The sequence below is a fragment of the Tetrao urogallus genome (assembly GCF_951394365.1).
Source record: "Tetrao urogallus genome assembly, chromosome: 18".
NCBI lineage: Eukaryota > Metazoa > Chordata > Aves > Galliformes > Phasianidae > Tetrao > Tetrao urogallus.
Window position 1 is genome coordinate 1,148,472 of NC_136831.1, and position 26,205 is coordinate 1,174,676.

A 26,205-nucleotide genomic window follows, 5' to 3' on the forward strand; every position below is an offset into this window, starting at 1 on the left:
TTGCTTTGAATGTCACCAAAAGTGTCTCGAAACTTCATGGAAACTTGAAAATCTGCTCTTTGGGGGGGTTCTGACATTGGAACAGGAAATGCTGCCAACTTAGCCATTTTCTGCTGTTGTAATTCCTAACAAGAGCATGGGAAAAAAGAAAGTAGTAACTTTATGAAAAAGGTTCAGGCTCTGGTTAAATTAATGGAATTGTTCTGACTATTAAAAAGTAAGGGCTTGGTTCTCCATTATTTTCTGTTTTTAAAATATACCCAGCTTAGCATTAACCATCTAAGGTATTTAGGTGAATTGCCAAATCCTCAGCTGGCATACTTGATAGCCATATGTCATAAATACCTTTCCTCCTTACGTGATACTTCAGAGATCTGGGGTTTCTATTCATCTGACAGAATTCCCATTGCATTCATGTATTGTGCTGTGTTTTATAATCCTTCCTTGTCCTCAGCAGACCTGATGCCAAAATCAGTCCTACAGATCCCGAAGAAATTACACCTCTTCGCTCAGCCTTGTCTGGTATTTCACCTGGTGAACTGAGGAACTGAATGGTTGTGGCATCTGTTCTTTACTTGGATTTCACATACTCCAGATGACAGGAATTACTTTCAAAAGGCAAAGTAAAAGGTTATAGCATCTACTCTGGCAAAATGCAGCCAAGTGTGACTTGCACATGCCTTTCTCACCCCAAATGTATTTCTGAATGATCTACAGTTCCAAATTGCTTTTAAACCAAATTTCCCTCAAACTTGTGGTGTGAGCTCCTCGTGCAGTCAGGCAGGCCCTTGTTGTGTACAATAATGTATTCCACTGACATCTTCATTTCTTTCTTTCCATTGAGATTAAAAAGAAATATGAAAAATGCACACTTTCCTATATTTTTTTGATAATGTCATTTATCTTCTTCTGATTCTCCTGATAGTTTGTAATGCTTCCAGAGGTTACATTTCAAAGAATTTTTCAGTAATTCAGTCTCCTTTTGGGTACCACAGTCCAGCCTTAATCTGAAACATGGCCAAGGATTCTTAGGAGCAGTAGAAATTTATTTCAGTACAGTTAAAGGTGGATTGAGCAGCTTCTGGTTGCCTCCACATTCAGCAGTTCTGCAAGGCTGGGCTTTGCTGTACAGAAGTTTCCTAGACGAGGTTGGCCACAGGTTGCACTCAATATGATATATTCCCCAAGCACATTTTTCCTCAGCTGAGAATCAAATTTGTCAGTGGCAGAGGGGAAACCTTCATTGTCCCTTCCTTCTTCCTGGAATGAGAGATGGCACGAGGAGTGCTAGCAGTAAGTGGCACAGTCAGGGTCAGGTTTGTTGTAACTGAGGATGAGGCCTTTGCTATGTCTAGAGAAGCACCGACCGCAGCAGCAATGTTCTTTGGAACAAAAGCAGAAATTAATTAGCGTCTTCATTTCTGTGACTAACAGAAATCCCTTTATGGCAGCCTATCCCTCAGATTAAAGTTAATATTGAAAAATTATGCACTGAAAGCACATGCATACATCATTTATATTATTGCTCAAAAACATGGATGATCCTAAGAACCTCATCAAGAAAGCAGTAAGAAATTTAACGTGTTCTAACACTGTACACTAATTAAACTGTTTAGTGCAGAGATCAGCATAAATAAGGAATTAGCAAACAATGATGTGAGCATAGGATGATTTGTAATATCAGTCCATTGATGCACTGAGCTCAGATACTGTAATTTGATTGGCAGCGCTTTATTAAGTTTTGGCAGCATTTAAGTAGACCGGGAGTGCTGTTATGAAGCTCAAGCACATTAATCCAAGCTCCAGCTCTCATTAATACTGATGAGTGAAGGCAGTTAATTGAATTATGTATGAAGTACTGCTGATTAAATAATATTTCACTCCTTGCTATAGAATTAACTCTGCTTTATTAACAGCCACTGTTGTCTCTAACAGTGAATGTCAGAGGGACCTTTTCTCAGCAATCCTCTTTTATTTTTTTAACCATCTGCTCAGGTTGCTTATGAGTTTTAATCATTTTTTTCCTATCATGTTCTACTTGTGCAGGTGTGGAAAAATATAATAGTTCTTTCAAAGTCTTGGTGTTATACAGCAGAACTTTTATTCCTTCACAGAAAAGCTTTAACTTTTCAAGTCATTTTTTCTCACTGACAATAGAAAAAGGATTCTACAAATTGTAAAACCACGTCCTTTTGATGCCATTTTATGAGTGAAATACAACACTGAGTGTTACTTTTGCTATGCTGTTTTAATTTAACCTCTTTACATCATTCTGAAGTATTGCAATATTGAACCAGGGACACACTGACAGAGAGGAAGGAAAAATTCACACACGGAATTGGAAGAAAATGCAAAGCAGGGGCTCAGAAAACAAACTAACATCCTCTCCGGAGCTCTGCTGAACAACTACAAGAATTACTACCTTCACAAGTTGGCAAACGTTTACAATTAATCTCAAAGAAAATACACCTGAAAGAGATCTCTGCTATTTAGCTGTTCAAAGACAACATGGCCAAACCTAATTAGGAAAGTGGCAATGGTTTCTAAACAACAAGAAAAGCCTCAGTGTTGTCAAGAGACAGGAGTTACTCTGCACTGTATTGCCAGAAAGCCAAATCTCAGTGTTCTCTTTCATCCTTTGCAAAGAGATGCTGTGAGTTGGTAAAACACTGAAATTATATTTGCTGAAATAGCATAAAACATACACTGAAGGATGTGGAAAGCAATACGCAAAGCTTAGAAGGTCACAGCTCCTAATTACAGATAAGCACTTTTAAAATATGTAATGTTGGAGGTCTGATGAAGAATGATCTTATTTTCAAAGCAGAAGACATGTAACCCTTTTCATGATCAGCCTTGAAATATTCTAAGACCAAGCTTTCAGATGATGGAGGTCCTATTTCTGGACATATGTAAAAGCCTTTCAGTGAAATGAAAGTCAATTGCTGTCAGTCTGTGAGTCTGGCTTAGATGTCAAGGATGAAATTATAACATTCTATCATTGAAAGCAGTTGGGTAAAAAATTCTTTCAGTTGAAGTAAAATTGCTCTGTTATGTTTTTAACAACAGAAAATTCCCTTGGTGATGCTTAAATAAGGGCCTAAGGAATTAGAAGGATAAATGCAAGTGTTTCATGTCGCACGGAAATACTGAATGAGAGATTTCTAAGAGGAAGATGACAGTGATGAATGTAAGGAATGCTTCTTAAAATTGAAAATAAATTAGGAAGAAGAGATCACAAAAGTGATCAAAGATGAAGTACAATTTAATATTTAAAGGCTATCTTCTCTGGGATTTGGTGATTGACGAGATTTCTGGAGAGAGACGTTGAAAGAGGCCGGTACTGAATCGACTTCTGTTAGCTAATTCATTCGGTACAAGATCACAGGAATTTGGGTATTCGTATCCCACATGTATCAACTACTCACTATTACGGTGTTTAGAGCAGGCATGGACAGCTAATAGGACAAATCAGAAAAGGGAGCACAGGACATTTTGGTTACAGGAACGGCACGTCCATGTTGTGCCAGAGATGACAGCAGTGAGAGGTGCCATTTTCACTGAGATTCAGCAATGCGAGTTAGCATGCACTTACCCCAAAATTCTTGCTAGGTGCTGTAACTGAAGTTAGAGCTCCCAGTGAAGGATAAGAATGTCAGCAGCAGACTTAGCTCTGGATGCTAGGCCTATGAGCAATAGTTCTATGCAAAATTAGTTTTTGCTTGGACTGAAATAGATGGGAATTTTATTTAGTAAAAACAGTAAGCCCAGAATTTAACAAAACTGGCAGCTAAATCCAAGAACATATGTCCAATCTAATGTGTGGGCAAGGCATTTCCACAGAAGTCTAAAAATAAGTAGTTGTGTATGTTTTCTGGAGGTGGGAGTGACCTCCTGGAGATACTTGAGCTTTTAGGAATCATCTTCAATAGGAAATCAATCACCTACAGAGTTTGCCATGTTCTGTAGGTATTCCTTGTTCTAAATCTAGAGTTCATGGAACTCTTCTCAATTTTTACATCAGATTTTCCCTAGTGTAACAGGTGTTGGGTTCTGGATTCTGCCACAACCAGATTAATGGTAATATGAGGTGTAGAAATAAAAATGGAGGAGGAAAAATGACTATCCTTCTGTTTCCACGTGGATGAAAAGCATGAGTAAGGCTGGTAAATAGCTCCCATTCTATTTTCTATTTTCAAGAGGATTATAGATTGATTATAAATAAAATGTGTTCCTTTTTTAAAAAAACATGCCGAAGCATCTCCACCCAAAAGAAAATATTTTGAACTTATTTTTGAACTCGCTCGTTTGTGTGTTTGGCACTTGCTGAACATTTCTGAAGACCAGACAGGGGCTGTTAACACAGAGCTTCGGCCATCGGCAAGCTGTGAAGGCTCACCTACATAGACTGATGGCAAATGGCTGTGTGCAGGATATCTTGAAATAATGTGCTCCAAAGGTGCATGGAGGTAACTATGGCTGCACATCACACAGCCTGTACCTGAGAGCAGTGCAACTGCAGGGAGAAAATAAATGCATTAAGAATTCTTTGGTAATAATGGAAATGAAGTGGGGCTAAAAGTGCTGGATGGGCATCAGAAGTTTTCAGCATCACCTCTCTCTTTTCATCTGAGAAGAAGAAAATAGACTTATGCCAATTATTGTTTGGCTGATGTTAATGAAGAATCAAACACACCACATTATCAGATCATCCTATTTTCCTGTGGCTTATTTCTCAAAAACAAATTGTTAAAAGCCCAAATCCTTTCAGGAAAATATTCTCTTCAAAATGTAATGCTTTAAAAAATGTTGTTTTTTTTTTAAGGCATAAGTAAGGTGACATTACTGACAAGTCAGTGCTGGAAAAACAGCCATGCATCTCAGTGGTTGTTTCAATTGAAAAAAATAATAAAACCATGATAATTTATTTGTGCATTTTCACACAGAAACGCCACTTAATATTCAAGGAGCAATTTATTCATCAACACACATGAATTAAGCCTCATCATATCTTATCACATAATTTACATCTGCTGTTTTTCAAATACTAGATTAATTTCTAACACAGATGTGTTATTCTATTGTTACACAGATGTAGGTCCTACACAAAAAATGCTACAGATAGTGTTTATATCTCAAACACCTGAGCATGCAGCCCGACTGCAGAGCCATGCAGTAGAGCAGGTAGTCCTGAGGTGGAACTTGAAAAAAGCCAGACACCTAACACACCTAACACCAGCATGAATAGAACAGTTAAATTCAGATGGTAAGAGGTTAGAGAAATCTAATATTGTGACCTTTTCCTCTGTTCCTTGGTTGTTTGGCTCGCCCTACACAGTGGCCGGGTGTTTTTGAAGGTTCTGGCTGTTTTAGATGAAGAAAATTGCAGAAGCAGAATTCCATCACTTATTAATGCAATACCTAAATATAGTTACTTGTGCTTATGCTCTGGACCAGGCAGGTTGGTGAGCTGCACCGGGTGGCTGAATGCTGCTGCTGAAGCAATGGGCACTGAGGGGCACTGAGAAAGTCTGCCTGAGCTCATAGACAGGTCAGGCTGAGCTTTGATTGTTTCTGCTAAGCTTTGCAGTGAATTCAGACTTGAGGAATAAATAAATAAATGAATAAATGAATGAATGAATGAATGAATGAATACATAAATAAATAAATAAATAGGATATCATATATCAGAGAGAGAGCATAAAATGAAGTGGCATTGTGAGATTATCTGTAGCCATTTGGAGCTGATGCTTCGTGTCATCTTGGGGTCACTGGAAATACCTACCAGGGAGTGAAGGAGTGGTAACAACATCAGCCTGAGAGATTCATCTAAAAAGGACACCTGAAGCTGGTTCTATGTGTTACACTTCTGCTGTAAAAGGAAAGTGCATCTCTAAAACAGGAATGTGTCTGCATGCTTAACACTGCAATACAGAGAACCTCTGTGCTGTTCAAGACAGTCTGAAGTCACATCAGTAAAAAGTCTTTATAATCACACAAGAATGTATGCAGGGCTAGACTGCTTCTGTGCTATTTCTGGCAGGAAGCTGGATATAAAAGCAAAGTTATGGAGCCATGGAGCCATGAATTTGGAGGGGAGGGGAGTTTTCCATTGTTTGCACACACAAGGGCAGCTCTCGTGCCACTCCTCTTGCCTTCACTACAGAAATGTATGACTAAAACATTCATTTATGGTCTGTATGTATGGACAGCAAACAGTAGGGCTTTTCAAAACTATTCTTTCTACAGAAGTGCCAGGATTGTGCAGAACACAAAGAACAACCCACCACCCTTCTTATCCCTCAGACTCATTGTTTGCAGCCTGATCATACTCCGAGATTTAGTGCACTGTTTCTCCACAAAGTTAAATCTAACACAGAGAGTAACATTCTGTACTTTAATACAGTTTGAGAAATGTGACTGGTCAGCAAAAATATATCTGTGAAATGGTTTTGGATGTATTTCCTTATGAAAGTCAGCTAACATTATTTCAACAGCTTTGTATTTTAAGACCCTGCAACTAAGGATCCCCACTTCTCCAATTACAATCAGCTTGCTCCACAAAATTCTCACTGTAAATATATGGCCCAGCAATGGTAATACCTATAAAATGGTGGACAGTGTCTTTATGTACATTTTGCATCAAAACCAATGCAAACTCATATTGCAGAACAAGGTCAAGCAGGAAATTGAAAATTAAAGGCCACTATCTCAGTAAGAGCTTCCCTATTTACCAGAAATCTTCCCAGAAGGAGGCAAGAAACAAGCACACCTTTCACTTGAAACCATTTCATTTCCCTTTACTGCTACATAGCAGTCATTTCACTTTCTTGTCATTTCATTTCCTCTAGATTTCCATTTAATATGTGGTAGAGTTTTGAGGACAGGAGCTTATCTCATATTTATTTACCCCATCCAACCCCTGGAAGAATAAATAAATAACACTCTTGCAGGGACTAAAGTTCTGAATTGAGGATGATTCACAGACTTTGGAACTTTGCAGAAATACAACCATTTTCAGGCTGACTGTACTGTACTGATACAGTGCCTACTGGATCTTCCTATCTCATTGCCTAAACAAGCTGGACTTTAATTCTCAGAACTTTTGAGAGACTGTATTTTAATCACTTAGCTCCTTTTGCTTGTCCAGCTGTTCTCACATTAAATCAACAAACAGAGTTTCTAGTTCTAGCCATCAGTCTTAAAAAGCCATTGGGAGTTAGGCTGCTAAACCAGTTCTGAAAGGGAAATTGGTGAGACAAAATCACTGTTTCAAATGGGACTTTCTAACACAAGAAGTGTTGTTTATGAAACTGAGTCATTTTTCAGTATATTAAAAGATTCATGTTCTGGAGCTGCCTCATCATCTTCTTTGCAATCTTGTGCTGATTTAGAGTTTTGTCTCAAAACCCACAGAAATATTTCATGCTTATTATACTTGATGATTCAAATGACCATAAATACTCATGATTTGATGTAAAAAATTTCCATTATCTTCAACAAATATTATTTGTATGTCTGTACTCATGCTTAACTCATGCTTATATTCATGCCTTCTTGAATATACTATTAATTCAAAGAAGACTATAGGGAGAGTAGCTTCAGAATCAGCAACAAAGGAGAAGCAATGGAAGGCAGACGGAAACTTGACAGTCATTAATACAGGAGAAAAGATTCATTTATTTCAATTCAATTTTGCCACTTTAATCACTACTTTTCCTTTGGTCCTTTGCAGAATTCCAATACTGTGGTTACAATGACTGAGAAATGTAGGAAGAGAATCTTATCTCTGTTTACAAATCACATTTAATTTCACATCTTAGCCAATACATCGTCTTCATTTTTCTTTTTAGCCTTATAACTATTATTTTATTTGGAACTAGCCATAGGAATTTCATGAAAAATGTAAAACAAGTTGGGATGCAGTATTTAAAAGTATTTCCTAAAAATGAAACTGCACTGAATGGCATGCTTAACTGGGAAGTTAAACAAACAATTGACAGAAGGATGTAACTATGGCCCTGAGCACAGCCTGCTGGAGTCAAGTGGAAGGACTTGATTTCATTGATTTCACCAGGCTCTGAAGTGAGGCACCATCTTCTTACCATATACTCTGGAGTCAAAAAGGCCCAAGTCCAGCCACAAAGCAATATGTCCATAAACATAAAATTACAGTGAGCAATAAAATCTTCAGAGACTAGTTTCTCCATTACTTTAATTTATATTCTTGTTAGCCAATTTAAAATGCACATTAAATTACCAGGTAATTCTGAGGATGACAGTATCTGAATAATAGAGCCTGGTGAGGCCATGCAATGCAAGCATTTCAGCCAAATCCTATTAAACTTCAGACATTTATTTCCTCTTTATTTTAAGAAAGCCTAATTTAGGAGTGAGAAGAAGAGCTGTTTGAAGATGACTGAATGCTAGTTAGGAAAATCTAAATGGAAACAGAACTCACTCCTGGCTAATGACCTAACGTGCAATAGTGAACAGCAATAACCAGCAGTGTGGTGATTAGGCAGACTAGTCTGATGACAAAGGCATCTATCTGGTTGGTTAATTCTTCCCAAGTCTGCCTAATATTACCTTCAACTCAGTTCTTCTATCTTTATTTACATCTCACTTAATATTTGTAAAACAATTTCTCCATGTGAAGATCTTCAGCATCCACTGAAGTCCCCATAAGTGAAACACCTGATTATTAAAGAGATATGGAAAATAAATCAGAGGAAGGTTATTAAATGATCCTTAAAAAAATTACCCTGGTGTAGTGGAAATGCCAAGTCCCAGCTTAGAGTAGTGATGGAGCACCTGGTGGAAAGGCAGGGCCAACCCAGGAGAGTTCAGGTGCATGCAATGAACCTGATTGACTGGAAGGGATGGAGTCAGGATCCACCCCTTCCCAGACCTCATTTAAGGTCTGGCAGTGGTGGCAAGGGGATCTTGCTGGAGATCCTTGTGTACCTCAGGCCTTCTGAAGGTAAGTAGCCTTCCTTTTTTCTTTATTTCTGTGCTTACGGCTGTTGTATTTGAACAAATCCTTGCTTGCTGCTCTGTTCTCATTGCTGTGTTTTGCATTGTGTTGTGCCCCTGTTTTGGAGGGCACTGTTACCAGTGCTGCTCTCAGGTGTGAAGTGAATGGCTTTCTGTGTGACCTGGTTATTTTCTGCTACATATTTCATGTTTACTGAAAGGCTGTAACGTTGTCTATGGGCACTTGTGAATTATAGCAATGCCATTTGCACAGCTGTAGTTAACGACCTGTCAGGTTTCCCATTATGATGTTATGCTGTTATTTGCAGGGTTTATGTCCTGACTATAAAGTTGGTGACTGCTTGGTCTGGAAGCACTAATGCATTTTCATACATTTTAAAAATACAAAATGAAGAAGTGTCCTAATATAAAACCACATGCTATTCAGAAAGGAAGGAGTAATTCTAAGTAATATTTTCACTAGTAGAAACAAAAAACACATCTAATCAATAACATTCAGAAAGCTTCCTATTTTGGCTGAAGTTGTTAATTCTAGTGTGATTTAGAGCTCTAAAGAGGGTCCTCAGGTAGCTGGAAATGCATTAAGAAGGTGACTTTGTTTTAGCATGAATTTACTTGTAAGAGGTAACAAGTGACTTGGTGACTGCAAATAGCATGTGCCAGAAATAAAATGGTGGCGTGATGCTATGTAATAGCTGTATTTCAATATGTGTTAGCAACAGCAGTAAAGTTTCTCCAAATGAGTCCACATATTCTTAGTCAAGCAGACACAGCAGATTGTTGAGGATGGATTTTGCTCCTGAGTATGTTCAGGGGACGCACGGTTCAGCGAGTTCACAACTGACTTCTTTAGAGAGGTGTTACACGAGGAGGGTATTTTAAGTGAGTGCAAATGAGTGGCTTTAGATTATCACGTCAATAGCAATCCCATAACTGAAGGGCCTAGGTAATTCTACACATACATGCACATAGTATTTTTGGGAAGAAAACTCTTGTAAGCTACTGAGTAAATTCTATATTACAGATTTCTGATTCCATATTTACAAATTAACTCGTAACAGTCTGTAAAGATAAAGTACTTTCATACAGAGTGACGGATCTAGCTTTAGGTAATGGTGTCACTTCTGTTCTTTTTGACTTATTTCTTCTTTAAGCAAGGGACTGGATTTCACAGGGAAGTTCTTATGAGTAACAATTAATCCTTCACTGGCAACATGTAACAGATGTGCTGCAACAGACAAATGCAATGCAACTGTGTGATCTGCTTTCACAAAAGTTTATTTTGGCTACAGATCAGGGTGTGTCTGCAATTACTATATTTTATTCCATATGACTTGGCAAATCCTACTTACATAACACTAACCTGTACCAGTAAGATGTGTGAATTGCTGTACTGAACCTCCTCAGTGATGTTGGGTTTGTAGCAGCTAGGAGTAATCTTCCTGAAAGTGTTGTAACAACCCAGTGTGAATACTCCCACAAAAGTAAGAATTGTATTCCTGTTAGTTACAAACAGTAACTTAAAATATATTTCTCTTCATCAAAGTGCTTTATAAGAGTGTTTTTGTAAGTAGCATAATGACAGGAGGAGAGTAAAGCACTCATCAACTCTATTTCATTGGTAACATTTGATCCCAGTTCAATTTCACTGTACCATTTTATAGGAAAAAAAATCATAAGCAAACAAAAGCTGAACCATGCGTCCCTTCCATGACTAAACCAACTGCATTCCACTACAGAAGAACACTATTAACGTAGAAACATACTGTTCTCAGTGACTTCTTTCTCCTCTGAGAAACTGTGGATTATTAGCTTGGAGAACTGAGAAGTACTTTGGATCTCTGAGACTGAGCAGCCACTGATTCTTCCATTAGATTTATTTGTGCCTCCTTTAGCACATGGATATCACTAAAATCCCTATTGCCAAGGGGTGACATGAGCTGCTGATATTGTATGAAGAGCAGCCTGTCAAGGCCTAAGATGAGATAAACTACTTGAATATCCCAGCACAAACACTCAGCAGCACCAATGTGCAGAAGCATTGCTGTTCAGCACTTAGAATTGTTCTGAACAGTCCTTCAGAATAAGGGAGGTTTTATAAGCTTTCAGTTATGTTTTAGCACCACTGTTTCAACTGCTTGTATATTTAGCAGTGTGTCAAGAACAGAATAAACCTTATCCTGTGTATACCACTATCTATACTTAGAATTCCTCACTTTGCATTTAGGTCACAGTGAAGAACCTAAGGAAAAAAAACTCCCTGGTATTAGCCTCATTGTTTAGAGCAAACCCTCAAAACTCTGCTTGCACAGCAATGATCCTATTTCAAAAAATAAGAACAGTAACAACAAAACTAAACACCCTAAGATGTGCTTATCTTGGAGTGATGAAACCTTAAAAGACAACAGGATGGTTTGCTGGCTTTTCTCTTCCAAAAATTTCAGAGTGGGCTGGCATAATATTGAAAAAAAATTAAATCTGCAGGAAAGCGGTTACTTAACTGACAGCAACTTTAGTTCTTCAGGATTCTGTAGTGCATATAGAATGCCACTGTGAATAAGAGTAGATGTTTTGAATACTTTTCCTTGCTCTCCTGTTTGAGGGTATAAATTGCAACCACTATCTCTTAAATGTCCTTACAACTGGAAGGCATCCATGCAAACTGTGATAGTCCTTACCAACTACAGCTGCCATAAAAAGTTAGTGTTACCTAACTGCTCCTCCTTACAACTCATAATAGTGTTACTGTACAGTAAATTGCTTTCATCAAGAAGCAACTGGAATGACTTCTCCCCACATTCAGACATCTGACCTAACAGTAAAGGGTGAGGAGCACTAACTGACAGGGGTCTGCAGAGCGCTGCCTTGAAGGTCTGCTCTTCCATACTAGCATATTCCTGAAGCAGATGGGAGGATATTGCTTGTGTCTTAGGAGGAGGAGAGTTCCAAGGCAGCTGGTAACACAGCAGGATGCATCATGCTGTTCAGTCCCGTATAGGTTCTAAAGGGAAGTCTTGACCTTTGCAGTACCTGTCTGTAGCTAGAAATAGACAGGAGATAAATTCAATCATTTGGTTTTGTCAGTACAATAAAGCAAAGTCTGAGACACTTCTGTTACATGCAGTTTTTGTTGGCTGCAAACTAGGAGGGGTGGGAGGGAACATAAATCAGCCAAGAAAGGTACTTGGTTACTGATAGGAAAGATCTGAGACTACGTCAGCAAAGATCTGTGCTCCGACCCTAAGTTTGGTAAGGTAATGCTGGTAACAGATTTTCAGAGTCCTTTGCTGTGGCCAGTTCACACAAGTGCCCTGGAGAACTGTATATGTTATGTCCTGAGGTCCTGTATATCTCCCTCTGCACAGACTCAAAGTTCTGCTATAATCTTACCACTAAGCAGAAATAGTGGAAGAAGAGACAAAAAGCTAGAGTAATTTCCTTCTGATAAATATTCTGTTACTGCGAAACATAGAACACATGCACATAGTTGGTACTCTTTGTTTTTGCTTGATTATTATTATTACCCACCACTGGAACATTAAAAGTCCATGGGTCATATCTAAGGGCAGGAATTCAATAGTCTATCACAGTTTATGTAATGCAGTTCGAACAACATAATGTCACTAACACACATCCTGTTTTTATTCCCTTTCCTCCTTTTTCCCTTCCCTTTTAGAAAGGGAGCTCCTAAAATCCTCTCATTGCTTGTCACTCTGCATTTCTGGACAAAAGACCACTCCAAAGCCCTAGTGGCAGATTTAAGTCCTGGTTTGAGGCTGACCATCATTATTCATTCAGGAAAGGCTTCTAGGGAGCTTTCTAGCTAATTCAAAGTTAGAAATGAGGAACCAATTAGAAGAAAATTTCCTGTGTAGATTGGGAAGTCACTGCAGAATTTAGATATAGCTTAGCTTTAAAAAGCTTAAAAAAAATAATAATGCTAAAAGTGTATTCCTACTTAATGATAGCATCTTTATTGGCATGTCCTTGTAAGGGTCAGTTACTGACAACAGAAGTGAAACAAAAAAAAAAAAACAAACCAAAACAGAACAAAAAAAAAAGGGCAAAACAGATTGGTTTCCTTCTAGTTACATGATTTGTGAACAGTTTTTGTAGAACCTCCAAAAGAAGTAAAAAATAAAAATAAAGAATAAAAATTGTATTTCCCTCCAGCTATCCCTAATGACCACTAAACAGCTATATACTACATATACTAACTTAAGTTCCACTCAATAAATGAGTGATTTCCAGAGTCTATGCTTTATCACCCTGCAGAAGTGAATTATGTCAATATATTGCTTTCTGAAGGAAGAGCTACCATTGTTCCAGCAAATAATTATATACAGCTGACTAATTTTTCAGAGATGGCATTAGGCTGAATGATTTTGAAGAGGTGTGCAGACTGTTTAGCACACTACTGGAGCTCAGACAGTACCACTGTTTTCACTGACAAACCAAATGCACCAGACAGTGAGCAATGCTATGGCCTCCTTAAATTCCAAAAGAAGACAAGAAGAAATGCTGCAGTTAGTATAGAAGCAAGCAATTCAGAAGCAGCAATCAGTAGGTTTGTTTTGTACTGTGTAGGCAGCTAAACCAAGTGATTACTGGCCTCAGTATAGAAATAGACTCCTATGTATCTGAAGGATGGCTTAGTACAGAAGCTTTTTAGATGTAGATGGATGTTAATTTTAATATTTCCATTTCAGGCCCTGGACAAATGCTTCATGGTTCTTACAGTGATGTATCCATCAAAGGTTAGTTTTGGACGTGTACGTTTTTAAAAGAAAAAAAAAAATCTTGAAGCCCACACAGGAAGAGCTGAGGACACTTGCCCTGCCTGCATAGGCTTCTACAAAAGTACAGGAATAAAGCAGAAAGTTTAAAATCAGGCCTTGGCGTTCATGACCACAATTGTCACTTATTTCAGGCTTTTTTTTCCCCTTATAAATCACTTCCTCCAAGGAGAAAATACTTCATTTTGGGAGTTCCTCAGTGCTTCACAGACACTGCCCCTATGTTCCTTTGGAGTCTGTGTAGCTTTGCCAGCTGGCCTATGTTAGGGCATAATCCCATCAACATCATCCTAGCAGGGCATGAGCAGCATTGATCTCCAGCAGTCTTTTTCCCTTTTATAGTAAAATGGGTTGCAGTAGAAACTAAAGAAGAGATTTCTCATCATGGAATCCCAAATGGGTAGACTTTACTTTGGTCATCTATAGCCAGTAATGAACCATTGTGGCTTTGGAACTTTCTCTGGTGTGGAAGTTGTTTTGTAGTTTCTTATTGTAAGGAAGAAGAAAAGTATCTGCTTCACAGAAGTTCATTTGTCATTTGGTAGAGATGGACTTCCTTGTAGGTAGGATTATCAGTATCACCACGTGAAGCAACTTTAGACTTGGTGCAACTCAGTGAGGGCCACAGAAATAGTGTTGTCGTCCCCCCTCTCCCACAGACAAGAAATATTTGAGCTCTCTTATTAACACATGCTCCACAAATTTACATCCTGGTAACAGGATGCAGTTTTGGCAAGTGAATTCCATGACTGAACATTAGCTTTAATCACCTTTATATTTTGTGTATAGGAAGACCATTTTTGTGATGTGATGAACAAAACAAGATTATGATTAGAGAATCAATGCTATTAGACACAAAATACTCAAAAGTTATGAGCATACATCTGAAGTCCAAGAAGTGGTGCAGATCTGTTTGAACTGCAATTGCCTTTGTCACCCTGAAAATGCTTACAAAATGTATTCAAAGCAAAACTCTGCCAAACAGGAGACACAAACATATTTTTACCCATCACAAATGACTAAATATTCCGCAGTCAAATTCTGTGTACAGAAAGTATGTAATACAGATTGATTACTATGCCAATCCCCAACCTTGACCCGTTCTTAACCCTTAATGTTCCCTGAAGTTTATTTCAGGACCTAACTTACCTTGAATTAATGTTTTATAGCACTTTCTAGTCTGTGTGCATACATGACATAAATTAACATCAGTCCTTTGCTTTCAGGAACAGGTGTGAGATGGAAAAGATCTCTGGCACGTACAGAGACCCAGGCAGCCAGTGATGCTCCTGCCTTCCTGCACTGGGCAGCTCTGCACCCTTACACAAGTAAGGCTTAGCACTAAGAAAGGCCTGAACCACAGATACTGTAATTCTGACAGTTCCCATTACCCTGCTGAGCAGTGCAAGAAGGGGAGCTGGGAAGACGGTGTCAGGAGTCTTGTACCTCATCCTTGCCTATCTCTGCTACCTGTGAGATACACATCAGTGATTGCTAGCTGCTGGGAGATGAGTACTGTGAATCCAAGAGCCTGGGAAAAATCCTGTGTGCAGTTGAAAGTAATGTGATTGGAAAGGGATTTAATGTTTCTCAAATCTGTCCCAGAATGTGTAGAGACAGGGATGTACTGAAGCACGGTCTGATTTTATGAAATGCTTGAAAACAAATTTGTGCAGAATTCAGAGAATTAGTTGAAGGGAAGGCCAGCAAAGTCATTTTGTTATAAAGGAAGAAAAAAAATAAAGAAACAGCATACAAATCAGGTATCAAACGCAGGTCACAAACAAAACAAGAGCTCTGCAAACTACTCAGATCTCAGGCAGTTTGGATCCTGACATGTTAGAGAGACTCAAGAAGAGCAAGCTAAGGACTAGTGAGACCACAGCTTATTTAAGCAGTGTGTAGCATTAGCACTCCTAGTGTGAGCATTCCGGAGAAGCACAGTCAGCAACGAGCCGTACGTTCAGATTATTGTTGGCATGAATTTCACTTTGCCTGTCAGGTAAATTCAGCTGGTGATGCTCATTTATATCCTTCTGGCTGTCACAGATTATTTACCATTAGTAAATCTTATTAAAGCCAGGTTAAGCTTTCATCATTTTTCCCCACAGTGTTTATTTTCAAAACAAAACTCAGTGGAACTCGTTAGTTTCATGTTTTAATCATTGCTTTCATAACGCACTCTTCTTAAATCTGTAGAGATAGGATTGTCTGAAAATGCTGCTATTTAAGCACAATATTGCTTTTCTATCTTCTGTGCCTCATTTCTGTGTGCAGCACAACTTCAGAGTAGGAAGACGTTATCTTTGACAGGAATGTCTTCAAAGCAATTTGTCTTTCCTTGAAAGCAGCCATGGAGATTACACTTATAAACTTTTCTATCCTTCAGTGTAATGTGCTGCTGAGTCCTTGCGTTCTTCACGTCTTTGCAATGTATTAAGAAACAACCAAAGAATACCTCCCCCTCACCCCAACTATACTTATTCCACTGAAAAATTAAGAAAAGCTAGGATTTCTACATTGCACTTACCTGGAACGAAGCTTCCCTGGACCACTTCCTTGTACGCCCACCAGCCCTCATGGATTTTTGGTGAATTTTGTTGAGCTAGAAATAAACAAACCATAAAATTAAGGTAGTGCATGGGAAACACATAATTGCAAGAACTTTGGAAACTCTAAGCAGGTTATCATCTTCAACACAGGAGTCATTCTGCATGTTCCCAAACGATGTCTGTTCAATTAAGTGCCTGTATCTTGGATCCCCTTCTCGCTGTTTCTCAGGCAGTAAAATGTGACTTCTGAGGAAGTGATCACTAAACTTAAATTCAGATAAAAAATGAGGTTTTGTAACTTTTGATCATTCATGTGTCAACTTTTTTTAAGGATAAAACTGCAGACAAAGTGAGTGAGCTTCAAGCACAATAGTCAATATCTGAGCCTGAGTTTGTGGACTGAATCATTTTTTTTTCCCCTCTGCCAAGTTTGCCAGTCTCATTTTGAACAGGAAGAAATGACAGTGAACCATAGGCCATATCTGTGTCTGTATGTTTCTCCTTCAGAAACATGCTCTGAGTTCCAGAAAGAGAACAGGAATACGTAGCTCCTTGCTTTACAAGTGGTGGCCTATACCATAATGCTCAGGCAGGGAGATGAGTGTTGCAAAAACCTTTAAGTTATCCCCCACCGCAGTTGTCCTGGTGTTACCTGTGTCTGACGGGAAACTCTACAGCACAGTGCAGCAAACCAGTGAGGTTTTGTGACCAATATTATGACAGCCATATGGACAAAAATCTAAGCTGTAGATGATGAGACTGTTACTTAAATAACTTCCCTGAACTTTCTGACAAGCCAAGAGTAGAAAGGACTTGATTTATAAAGACATGACTTCCCTTCATCCTGAAGGAAATGGGCATGGAGCAAATATAATGCTTAAAATGTAAAATGTTAACAGAGAAACATACAAGATAATTGTTTCAAGGCCGTGCAGACAGACATTAAGAGACATGGGCAGATCAGAGCCAGAAGCAAATGTCTCAACTTTGCATGCTCGAATTTCCATGTTTAGAGCAATCTTTTCCTTGAGTTATAGAAAGCTCAGCTATCTTCTATATCACTAGCTTAATTTCTGTAATTGGATACTTTCAATCCTTCCACCAGGTCTAAGAGTTTTAACATAAATACACAGCTAGGAATGATGTGAGCTTTTGCAGCCTTCTGTTGCAGTTTTGTTTCTCAGTTGCACATTGTGTACAGAAGGCACAATTACCCTGGGAGAAGTTCCAGCAACATAACAAAAATTGTTGTCATTAAAACTTACAGAGGGAATGTGACATTCAGACTAAAAGATGAGGATGGCTACACACGGTTCTATCCCTAACAAAACAATATTTGTGATTTAACTAACTGTAAATTGCAGCCAGAAGTAAAGCTGAAGTTAATTTAACGTACTGAGAGAAGGACCACTGCTATCTGCTGACCAGAAGTCCAGACATACTTGTGGAATGGGTACGCGATGTAGAAATCCCCTTGTGGTACTCATGCTTGTTCCATTAGTTGGTTGGTGACACATTAAACTGAAAGGACTGACACACTGTGTACTCTTTACAGTTTGTGGAGGGCATTACCTTCATTTAATGTTTATATCTCTGTCTAGAGAACTCCAACCGTGTTCTGGCTTTGGACTACATAATGCAAACACTTGGAAAATGGCAAATCTCAAGCCATGATCCAAAACATCGGAGCAGCAAAATAGTCAGACTCAGACTGAACTGTTGTTAGGTTTTGGTGTTTTTTTTTTTTTTTAATCTCAGCACTGGTTCATGGAGGTTACTTCTATGCTTATCTGCAGCAGAAGTCCTCAAAGATTTCAGGATGTTTCAGCAATAGGAAAAGATACCAAGTGAGCCCCCAAAAGCACAACAATCACTTTTTACATAGTATTTCTCAGAAAACTAGATTGTATTAAAATCAACTTTTTAGTAACATGCATAGTTAAAACTGCTACACACAACCAGAGGCAGCTGCTTCTTAGAAAAGAGTAAAGAAATTTGTGTGCAGAGGCAGGCAGCTTAAGAAGGGAGGCTGAGTACTTCCAAATGCAACTGCTTGCTGTCGATATTTGTAGAAACTTATACAATAGAAAACTGTATCAGCTTTCCCACTCTGTGGCCAATCCTAAATGATACATGTCAGGTCCAGAAGAAAACAACAACAAAAAAATCCAGTACTCAGAATTGAAATTAAACCAAAATCAGAAGGCACCAGCTCTGTAGTTCTGCTTTGTTGTACTGTGCCAACATTTAGTAAGGCTAATTCCAAAAGCAGTATCAGGAGAAGTAAGACTTTTGGCATATTTTTTTCAAATCTCTTGCATTAATATGGAAACAAAGACTGTATGAAGTGAGTAAGAAAATTAGATTATCAAAGATTTGTACTAAATAATTGGATGTCTGTGCAATCATTTTCTCTATCAAAGAGCATGACCTACCACTGCTCTGCACTTTCCATAGATACCAGATCCTTATCTCTTCAATAGATACATAAAAATGAAATGCAAAGAAGAAATACAGTAAGATGTGCTGTTTTCCCACAGCCTAAGGTAAGGTGAGAGCACAAGGGGGTTACTGCTGCTCCACAGAAAACTGAGGCCTCTGAGAAAGTCAAGGAGAAAGGCACATAGTTGTTCTGAGAGAGGAACTGGGCAGGCAAAGCCCACTACCATGCTCTTGTTTGAACCCTGAATCCTCTGTTTTATACCAGTCCAGGCAAAATGTTTACAGAAATAGCACAGAGTGGCTGAACACAGTTTTCCATTGTGTGTGTGAAATCTAGCTTGCTGCTCTGATGGATCATACAGGGTTTTGCTTAGAAAGATTTATGAAGCTCTCATTTCTCTGGAAGCAGACGGGACTGGTAAGGGCAGGAAGGAGTCGACATCTTCTGGAAACTTCTCCTGACCTATTACATCAGTCTGCCTTAGAAAGTAGACAAGAAGTTGTATCAGGAGTAAAAAAAGAAAAGCTGTTCTCTATTTCTGAAATAGACCCACACTTGGATTAGTGATGGAACAAAGGAATACAAAATTAGAATTAACAGACATATGGACAGTCCTTGCTGGGAATCCTATCTGGGCCACTTACACCTGATGCTCATACACCAATTGTACAGACCCAGTGCTGTACCAATGCCCATCTGACAGAGAGGCACTGTGCCTGGATAAACAGGTTCAACCTTATGGCTCAGGAATTATTGCCAAGGAAAAGGATTCTTCGTATTTGCCATCTCATGACACTGCTAATGAAAAATAATCTCAGCTTCTTTCTTATTTCAATTAAAGGAAAGCTATTTTATATCTCATTGCAGTTCTGCTTGAGTACCACAACCGGAGACAGGCATGCTTTAAGGGTTCTGATGTTCCTGTGTTACTACCAGAACAGGGAGGCACCTGCATGGCAGCTCCTTTGTTTCATTGTGAGCTGCCACATGAGATATTGAGAAGGAAAAAAGGTCTAGAAACCAGTTCTGTATTTCTAGGAAGGGGTTCAGTATCTAAAAAAAAATGCTCATTTCTGATACCTCAACATCTTGTATTTTTACTGCATAGTTAAAAATAGTCGGGGTAGGAACCTGCATAGAACGCTTGTGTGCCTTTGGGTTCCAAGGAATACTGTTGGTTCTATAAGGCATTGAAATAGACAGGTCCAGCTGAAGAGACTCTTTGCTGACTGAGCGGAGCAGAGGGAGTTGTGCAGCAGCTGTGTTAGCCCCAGCAATGTGTTCTGCCCCTAACAGAGCCAGTCCAAAGCACCACATTTGTCCGAAGTGTTAAAGGTTATTGAAATGACCTCCATTTGCTGCAGTGTTCTCTTCAGTACGGAAATCACTAGGATCTGAGATTAGTAGTTGTGCTGATATAACACTGTTATGTCAGATCTATTTCAGTGCAGCTGCTGTACATGAGACAGGATATTTATTCAGAGCAGATATAGCATGTTGCTTTCATTTTTTTTTTCAGGTTATTGCAGACGTATCTTATTGTGGAGCATAAAATTAAAGGCTAAATCCTGCAAGATGTCAAGTATTCAGTGACTTCCATCCATAGGGGAACTGTGCCAAACAGCATCATGAAAACATGATGTAGATGCAAATGCCAGAAGGTGCCAGTGCCACAGACTCATCGGTTAACTCTGTCTGGCTTAGAGGTTAAAATGGGTAGGCTTGTAATTCAAAGGGAGGTGGTGTGTTCTGTAAAACTATTTTGATAATAATGTCTCAGAAGCCAGGTACCAGAATGCAGATTCTGTTACATCTGCATAAGATTTGCATCTTGTTGGAAGGCTAATGCTAATATATAAAATGCAGTAGTAAATATGAAAGGCCTCCCAGTAAGCATGCCCATTTGGAAGATGTAAACAGAGCGCTCAGCTATTAGTTATCTACTTTCTATACTTAAACAACAGGTTTGTTGGTGATGCCTTTCACACCCAAGCACAAGCCAGCAGCATCCTGCCGGGTCTCAGTTCTTCATCCCCTTCACCCTCATTCCACAGGAATGAAAAATGCTAAACTGTGGAGAGCCAGGCTCACCGAGGTTGGAAAAAAGCCCTTCTGTATTTGAACGTATTGATCTGAATTCCTAACTGCGATGTTATTCACTCTGTATGCTGCTTTCATATCCTAAGGGTTTTGCTTTTGATGACCTGATTAGCATTGCTCTGGCATTAAATAGATAAAAATCAGTTTTAGCACTGTTACCCCATTTTCACAGTTATGAGATTAGAAAAAAATGGTGTAATTTTGTAATAAACATAATGCAAGGCATTAATTTATTGCTAATTAAAATTAGATGCTTTTGTAGAGGTTTAGAAGACATGATTTAGTAGAAAATTGGCCTTACAGACAACAGTGGAGGATGTGGTTGGCTGTTTGTTGTTTTGGTTTTCATTCAAGTAGAAATTTAATGTTTTTGCTAAACTCCATTCCAAGATGTCAGAGGATTCATGCATTTTGTAATTATTTTGAATTATTAGTTACTACATTTTACATGGACTTTTTGTACAGTGTTTAACCAAGAATGGGTTGCCCAAACTTTGGAGAGAATACAGAGTTTCTCAATCTAAACCATCTCGAGTCATACAAGTACATACAAGTATACAAGTCTGAGCTTTTGGCTCATACCAACAAATGCCTCTCAAATCAAATGGAATACACTTGTCCAAAGTGGACCAGACGGCAGGGAAACTAAGCAGGTGCAATTAGCTTAAGATTCAGCCTTCTATAATTAATGTTCACTTTGTTTAAAACGAGTCTCTACATAATGCAGCTATTATTTAAGATGTTTTATGCAGCCTTTTATATTAAAAATGCTACATGCATTTCAGGCAGTATATAAAGCATCATTTATAATTGAATACTTACAGGACAAGAAAGGTTAGCTTGCCTATGAATACTACAGCCTACATTGAATGCATCACCATATGAGCAGAGAGGAAAAAGAAAACAAAGGATTATAAAGGGATCAGTAAACAAAATGCTTTCATCAGCTATGCCAGATTTTTTTTCTTTCTGGATAACGTTTCACTCAGAAAACATGCAAATGCTCTTTCATTAAGTTAATACTTTCCAATTCCATAAATCCTTCTTCCACCATCCCCATGTGTAAAAGCTCTCACTGCTGTTGTGAATTCCAAACAGTATTCAACAGAAGCAAAATGGATGTGACCTGTTTTTATCATGTCTGAGGGCAAAAGCAAAGCACTACCATGGGAACTCTGCTATGGCACAGACTTCACTCTGTGCTTTCTACTTATTGTAATTTTGCATTCTGATCTGACTACAATTAAAATCACGGGCCAAAGGGTGAGATTTCACACAAGCAGGCTCATATGTATGCAGGTAGTAGTGACAAACAATGTGGCACAATGTCACAACATAGCAAGCATCTACTCCCCATATGTAGTTGGCTTTTGGTGAGAGCCACTGAGCATCCAAAGCCATTAAATGCTGCTTGAGGAACCATAAACAAAGAGGTTTGCCACTGCTGAACCTCGTACTGAAGGAAGAGCGTTCTGCTTACAGCTCTGTGAGCAGAACTTTGCAGGAATAAGAAGTGTGTGTACGGTCCAGCCCTGTTCTGCATTATCTTCTCCATTCTGTCAACTGCATTTGTGAATCTTTTGACTGAAGAATTTCTAAACTAATAAGGAAGGAAAGGGGCAAAGGTAAGAGATAGCTAGCCTAAGGGCCTCTGCAGAGCCAGCAGGAAGGCCTTCAGAACTTCCCTTCTTCCCTTGCTATTAATCTTGCAGGTGACCGTGCACTTTCACTTATCTAACTTGAAAATAAGGGTTGTAATACTGGTTACCATCCCACTGTGTTCAGGAAAGAAAATAGCAGGATTCAGTAGAAGGGATCCCACACAACTGTGCTCATTAGGTGCTTGTTAAAGGAAGGTGCAAAAGTGTATGGGTTTGGGTGGTGGGTTCCAACTTGTAAGCAGCACTTTTCCATAAAGAATATATGCCCAATCATGCAGCTGTTACTTGAATTTTAATATAAGTGAACAAAACCACATATTGCACCTACAGCTTTCAGTCAGTCAAAAGAAGAAATCAAAGCCAATTAATTAACGTAGGAAAAAAAATACATAGCTGTATTGCAGCAATGAGAGCAAAATACTGATAGTAGATGGGGTAAGAAATTCAAGGGGTTAAGCAAGAGACGCAACCTTGTGTTTCAAGACAGCCACTGATGGCATGCTTTGGGTTACATGGTTCCTAAACCACTTCAATACAATTTGCCTCTCACTGTTTTCCAGAGTCGCTGATAGAGGTGTCAGAGCACAGTCTGCACTGCACTGCTTTAGATAGGGCAGTTTGTCTCCAATGAGCTGCTTAATCGTGTCATAAAAGATATGAAGTCTGAAGAGCTCTGTAATGTAACACAGTAAGAAGAAGCAAGACATCTTGTGATATTAACTTTGGAATAGCTCTGTACACTGTGCTGAATGCCTTCCTCTCCTATTAATTTCAGTGCAGTTTTAGGACACAGCATCTTCAAAGAAATGGCCTCAATATCCTTGAGCCTTTAAACTTCAATACATTATTAATGCTTAATTAATAGGGCTTCCTTTGAAAGGAAACCACTAAGTTCCTTCCTCAGAAGCATGTATGATATTGACATCTCATTGGGTTTCTGACCCTACTTGCTCTCTGTGCTCTCTAAACATAAAGCTACCAATCAGTAAAAGAACAAACAGACAGAATGTCCCATTAACTGCCACAGGCAGATCTTTTTCATTCTTTTCCTTGGCTTCAGTAAAATGATTTCTGCAGCAATCTTACCCTGTGGGAGCTGTGCCCAGAATTTAACATTCATCACGTGTTAGGCAAACTCAAGAGTAAAAAATAAAGGTCTTCCAATTAACCTCAAGACAAATGGCATGGCATCAATATTAGGTGCTTGATCCTTCAAAACACACAGCTGCCTCATGTCATGCTGAATTCTACAGCTTCATGAAAGCCTGTGGCCCAGAATGTGATATGGAAACATTTGAGAGGGCTACATCATGCACAATGAATTAATAATGTTTGATAAATACAATTATCGTATTTTCCACAGGAAGCATAGAAAGAAGCATAAAGGCTGCCTTCAGTCTGCCTGGAAATCTTGACAGTAAATCTGAAGTCAGGTCCCATCATAACGTAGCACTTTCTTGCTATTGTTCTTCCTCACCACTGCAGTTCATCAGTTTCTCAGCAGAAGCTGGTTCTTGGTTACTGTTACTACATGTTTCTTAACGTAAAGCAAAAGCCTTGCAACTTCCTAGCTGAACCTCAACCTTCCTTATAGGTTGACTTTCCCTTACTTAGGCCATACGAATACAATGAAATACAGTGCTTCCCCGCTTCTTGAGTATCCTAAGTATCCAGCAGTGCCCAGACAAAATGCCATCCAAGCTAGGAGGTGCAGAAAAGCGGCTGTTGTTCTGAGTTTTGAACTAAACAATGAGAAATAACTGGGCAGAGCTGAACTGCAGTGGGGGAATGAGAAGAGGAGAAGTCATTCCAGTCAGATCAGCTGCCAGGAGAAGACAAAGCAGATAAAAGAACACATCTTGCTCATCTCAGCTGCCAGCCATGTTGTATTGCATCGACATTCCAATTCATTAATTACTGCTTAGCTATTAGAGTGATGACAGCCATATCAATTCCTGACTATCCAGCTTTCACTGGTTCATTTTGAATTATTTTCAGAAGTGCAGAAATCTCCCCAAACTTTCCTCTCTTGGAAGCATTCTGTGCTCATCCCCTTTATCTGGAAAAATGGGGAAGGAGACAAATCACTGTCTCTGCCTCTCTCACTATCTGTGCTTCCCTGCAGTACTGTGGAATATCCCTCAGAGATTACTTCTCTCATCCATCTGTCCACACTTGTGCTTATCCACTGATGCTGGACAAAGTCATACCCTGCCCTCTCTGGACTGTTTCATGAGACAGCAGCATTATTCTGGATCTCTGCTGTTATTCTGTTATTTCAGAGATATTTTCAGCAATTCCACCCCAACCAACAATATGCCTGGTCTGAAATGATGCAGCTGTGTCTACTGTGGATGATATGGAGGGCAATTTATTCCTCAGAACTCCATTTAGTTTCTTGAACCTTGCAGAGGTGTCCCTCATTCATCCCTCCTGGCCATTTCTTTGGCCATTAGTCAAGAGCAGTGCTATGCTTTTTTTCTCTCTCTCTCAGGTTAAGGTGAAAGATATTTTGTGCTGGTTGTGATGCCTTTCCCTGCCTCATTTTACTGTTTTAGAATTTCAATTGCATTCTAATTTATTCTTTTTTTTAAAGGCAGAAATTCCATGTAGGGAAAAAAAAAACCACCAAACCACCTATTGTTCATAGCTTACTCTCCTTGTCTTTGAGAGATGAAACTTTGGACAAAGATGAAAGAAAAAGAAAAGAAACACCAAGGCTAAGATTTTTTTAAAAATATTTTCAGTGTAAAGAAATTGTGTAGAGAAATATGCAACTGCAACGATTTCATAAGGGATTTCCTAGCTTTTCTTTTTGTCTGTGTGGTCCTGTTTCTCCCAAGTCAGAACCCACAGAAGTTTCAGACAGTCTTTTATATTTCCCTGTAGCAAGAGGAAATAATTTTATTCAGTAAGGGCAAAACCACCTCAGGATCAGAAATGGGAGGTGGACATTTAAATGTGTATATTTCTGTTCTTACTGGCCTTGCTCATCTAAAACAGATGCCTGGCAGTTTCAAGTGCCCTTTGAAAACCAAACAGGATTGCATGTTACCCAGCTTTCTCCCATATTTTAGTAATGTTTATTCTGAATACTCCCAAAGGTCTTTTTCTCTGCTAACCCCTGTGATTGCTCTTATGCTGTGATTTATCTTTTGCTGAGACTCTGACTGAAAAAAACCCCACAAAAACCAAAACAGAAGAACAAAACAACAAGGAGCTGTGAAAGCCCTGCCTCCTTCACACACTATGGGGCAAGCTGCAGATGGGATCATTCCAGTAACTTTGCCATAAACACCAGCTGCCTTCCACCTACTGTGCAAAATACTGAGTATGACAGTAGTACAGAAAATCCTGTCCATCCATAGTGCTCATTGCCCACGTAACTTCATTTATAAATGCGCTGAGCAGTTCTCCATCTATTGATATGTATAGATATTCTCCACATTCCTGTCTGAACACAACCACGATGCAGTGGCACAAAGCGACACGCTGCATTAGCAGTGAGCGCAAGAGCCCCAGAACAGCAGCTTTCAAATTACTACAGATAGAAAAGTCCTGAAATTTGGGCTGAGAGAAGCTTTCCTTCTTTCAGTTAATTTCCTTATCATTTTAAATTTTTATCTGAGTGTGCTTCAAAGAACAATTGAGGATAA

General features: G+C 39.0%; 1 protein-coding gene across 1 annotated transcript in view; it reads right to left on the minus strand.

The window, feature by feature from the left end:
* CA10 (carbonic anhydrase 10) overlaps positions 1-26,205 on the minus strand; it is a gene marked incomplete at both ends in the record, with an annotated part of 152,653 nt that overhangs the window by 104,665 nt on the left and 21,783 nt on the right. Inside the window, one exon of the mRNA XM_079544433.1 lies at positions 16,324-16,398. Coding sequence (XP_079400559.1) covers positions 16,324-16,398 — 75 coding nt within the window. The remainder of the gene's footprint in view (positions 1-16,323; positions 16,399-26,205) is intronic.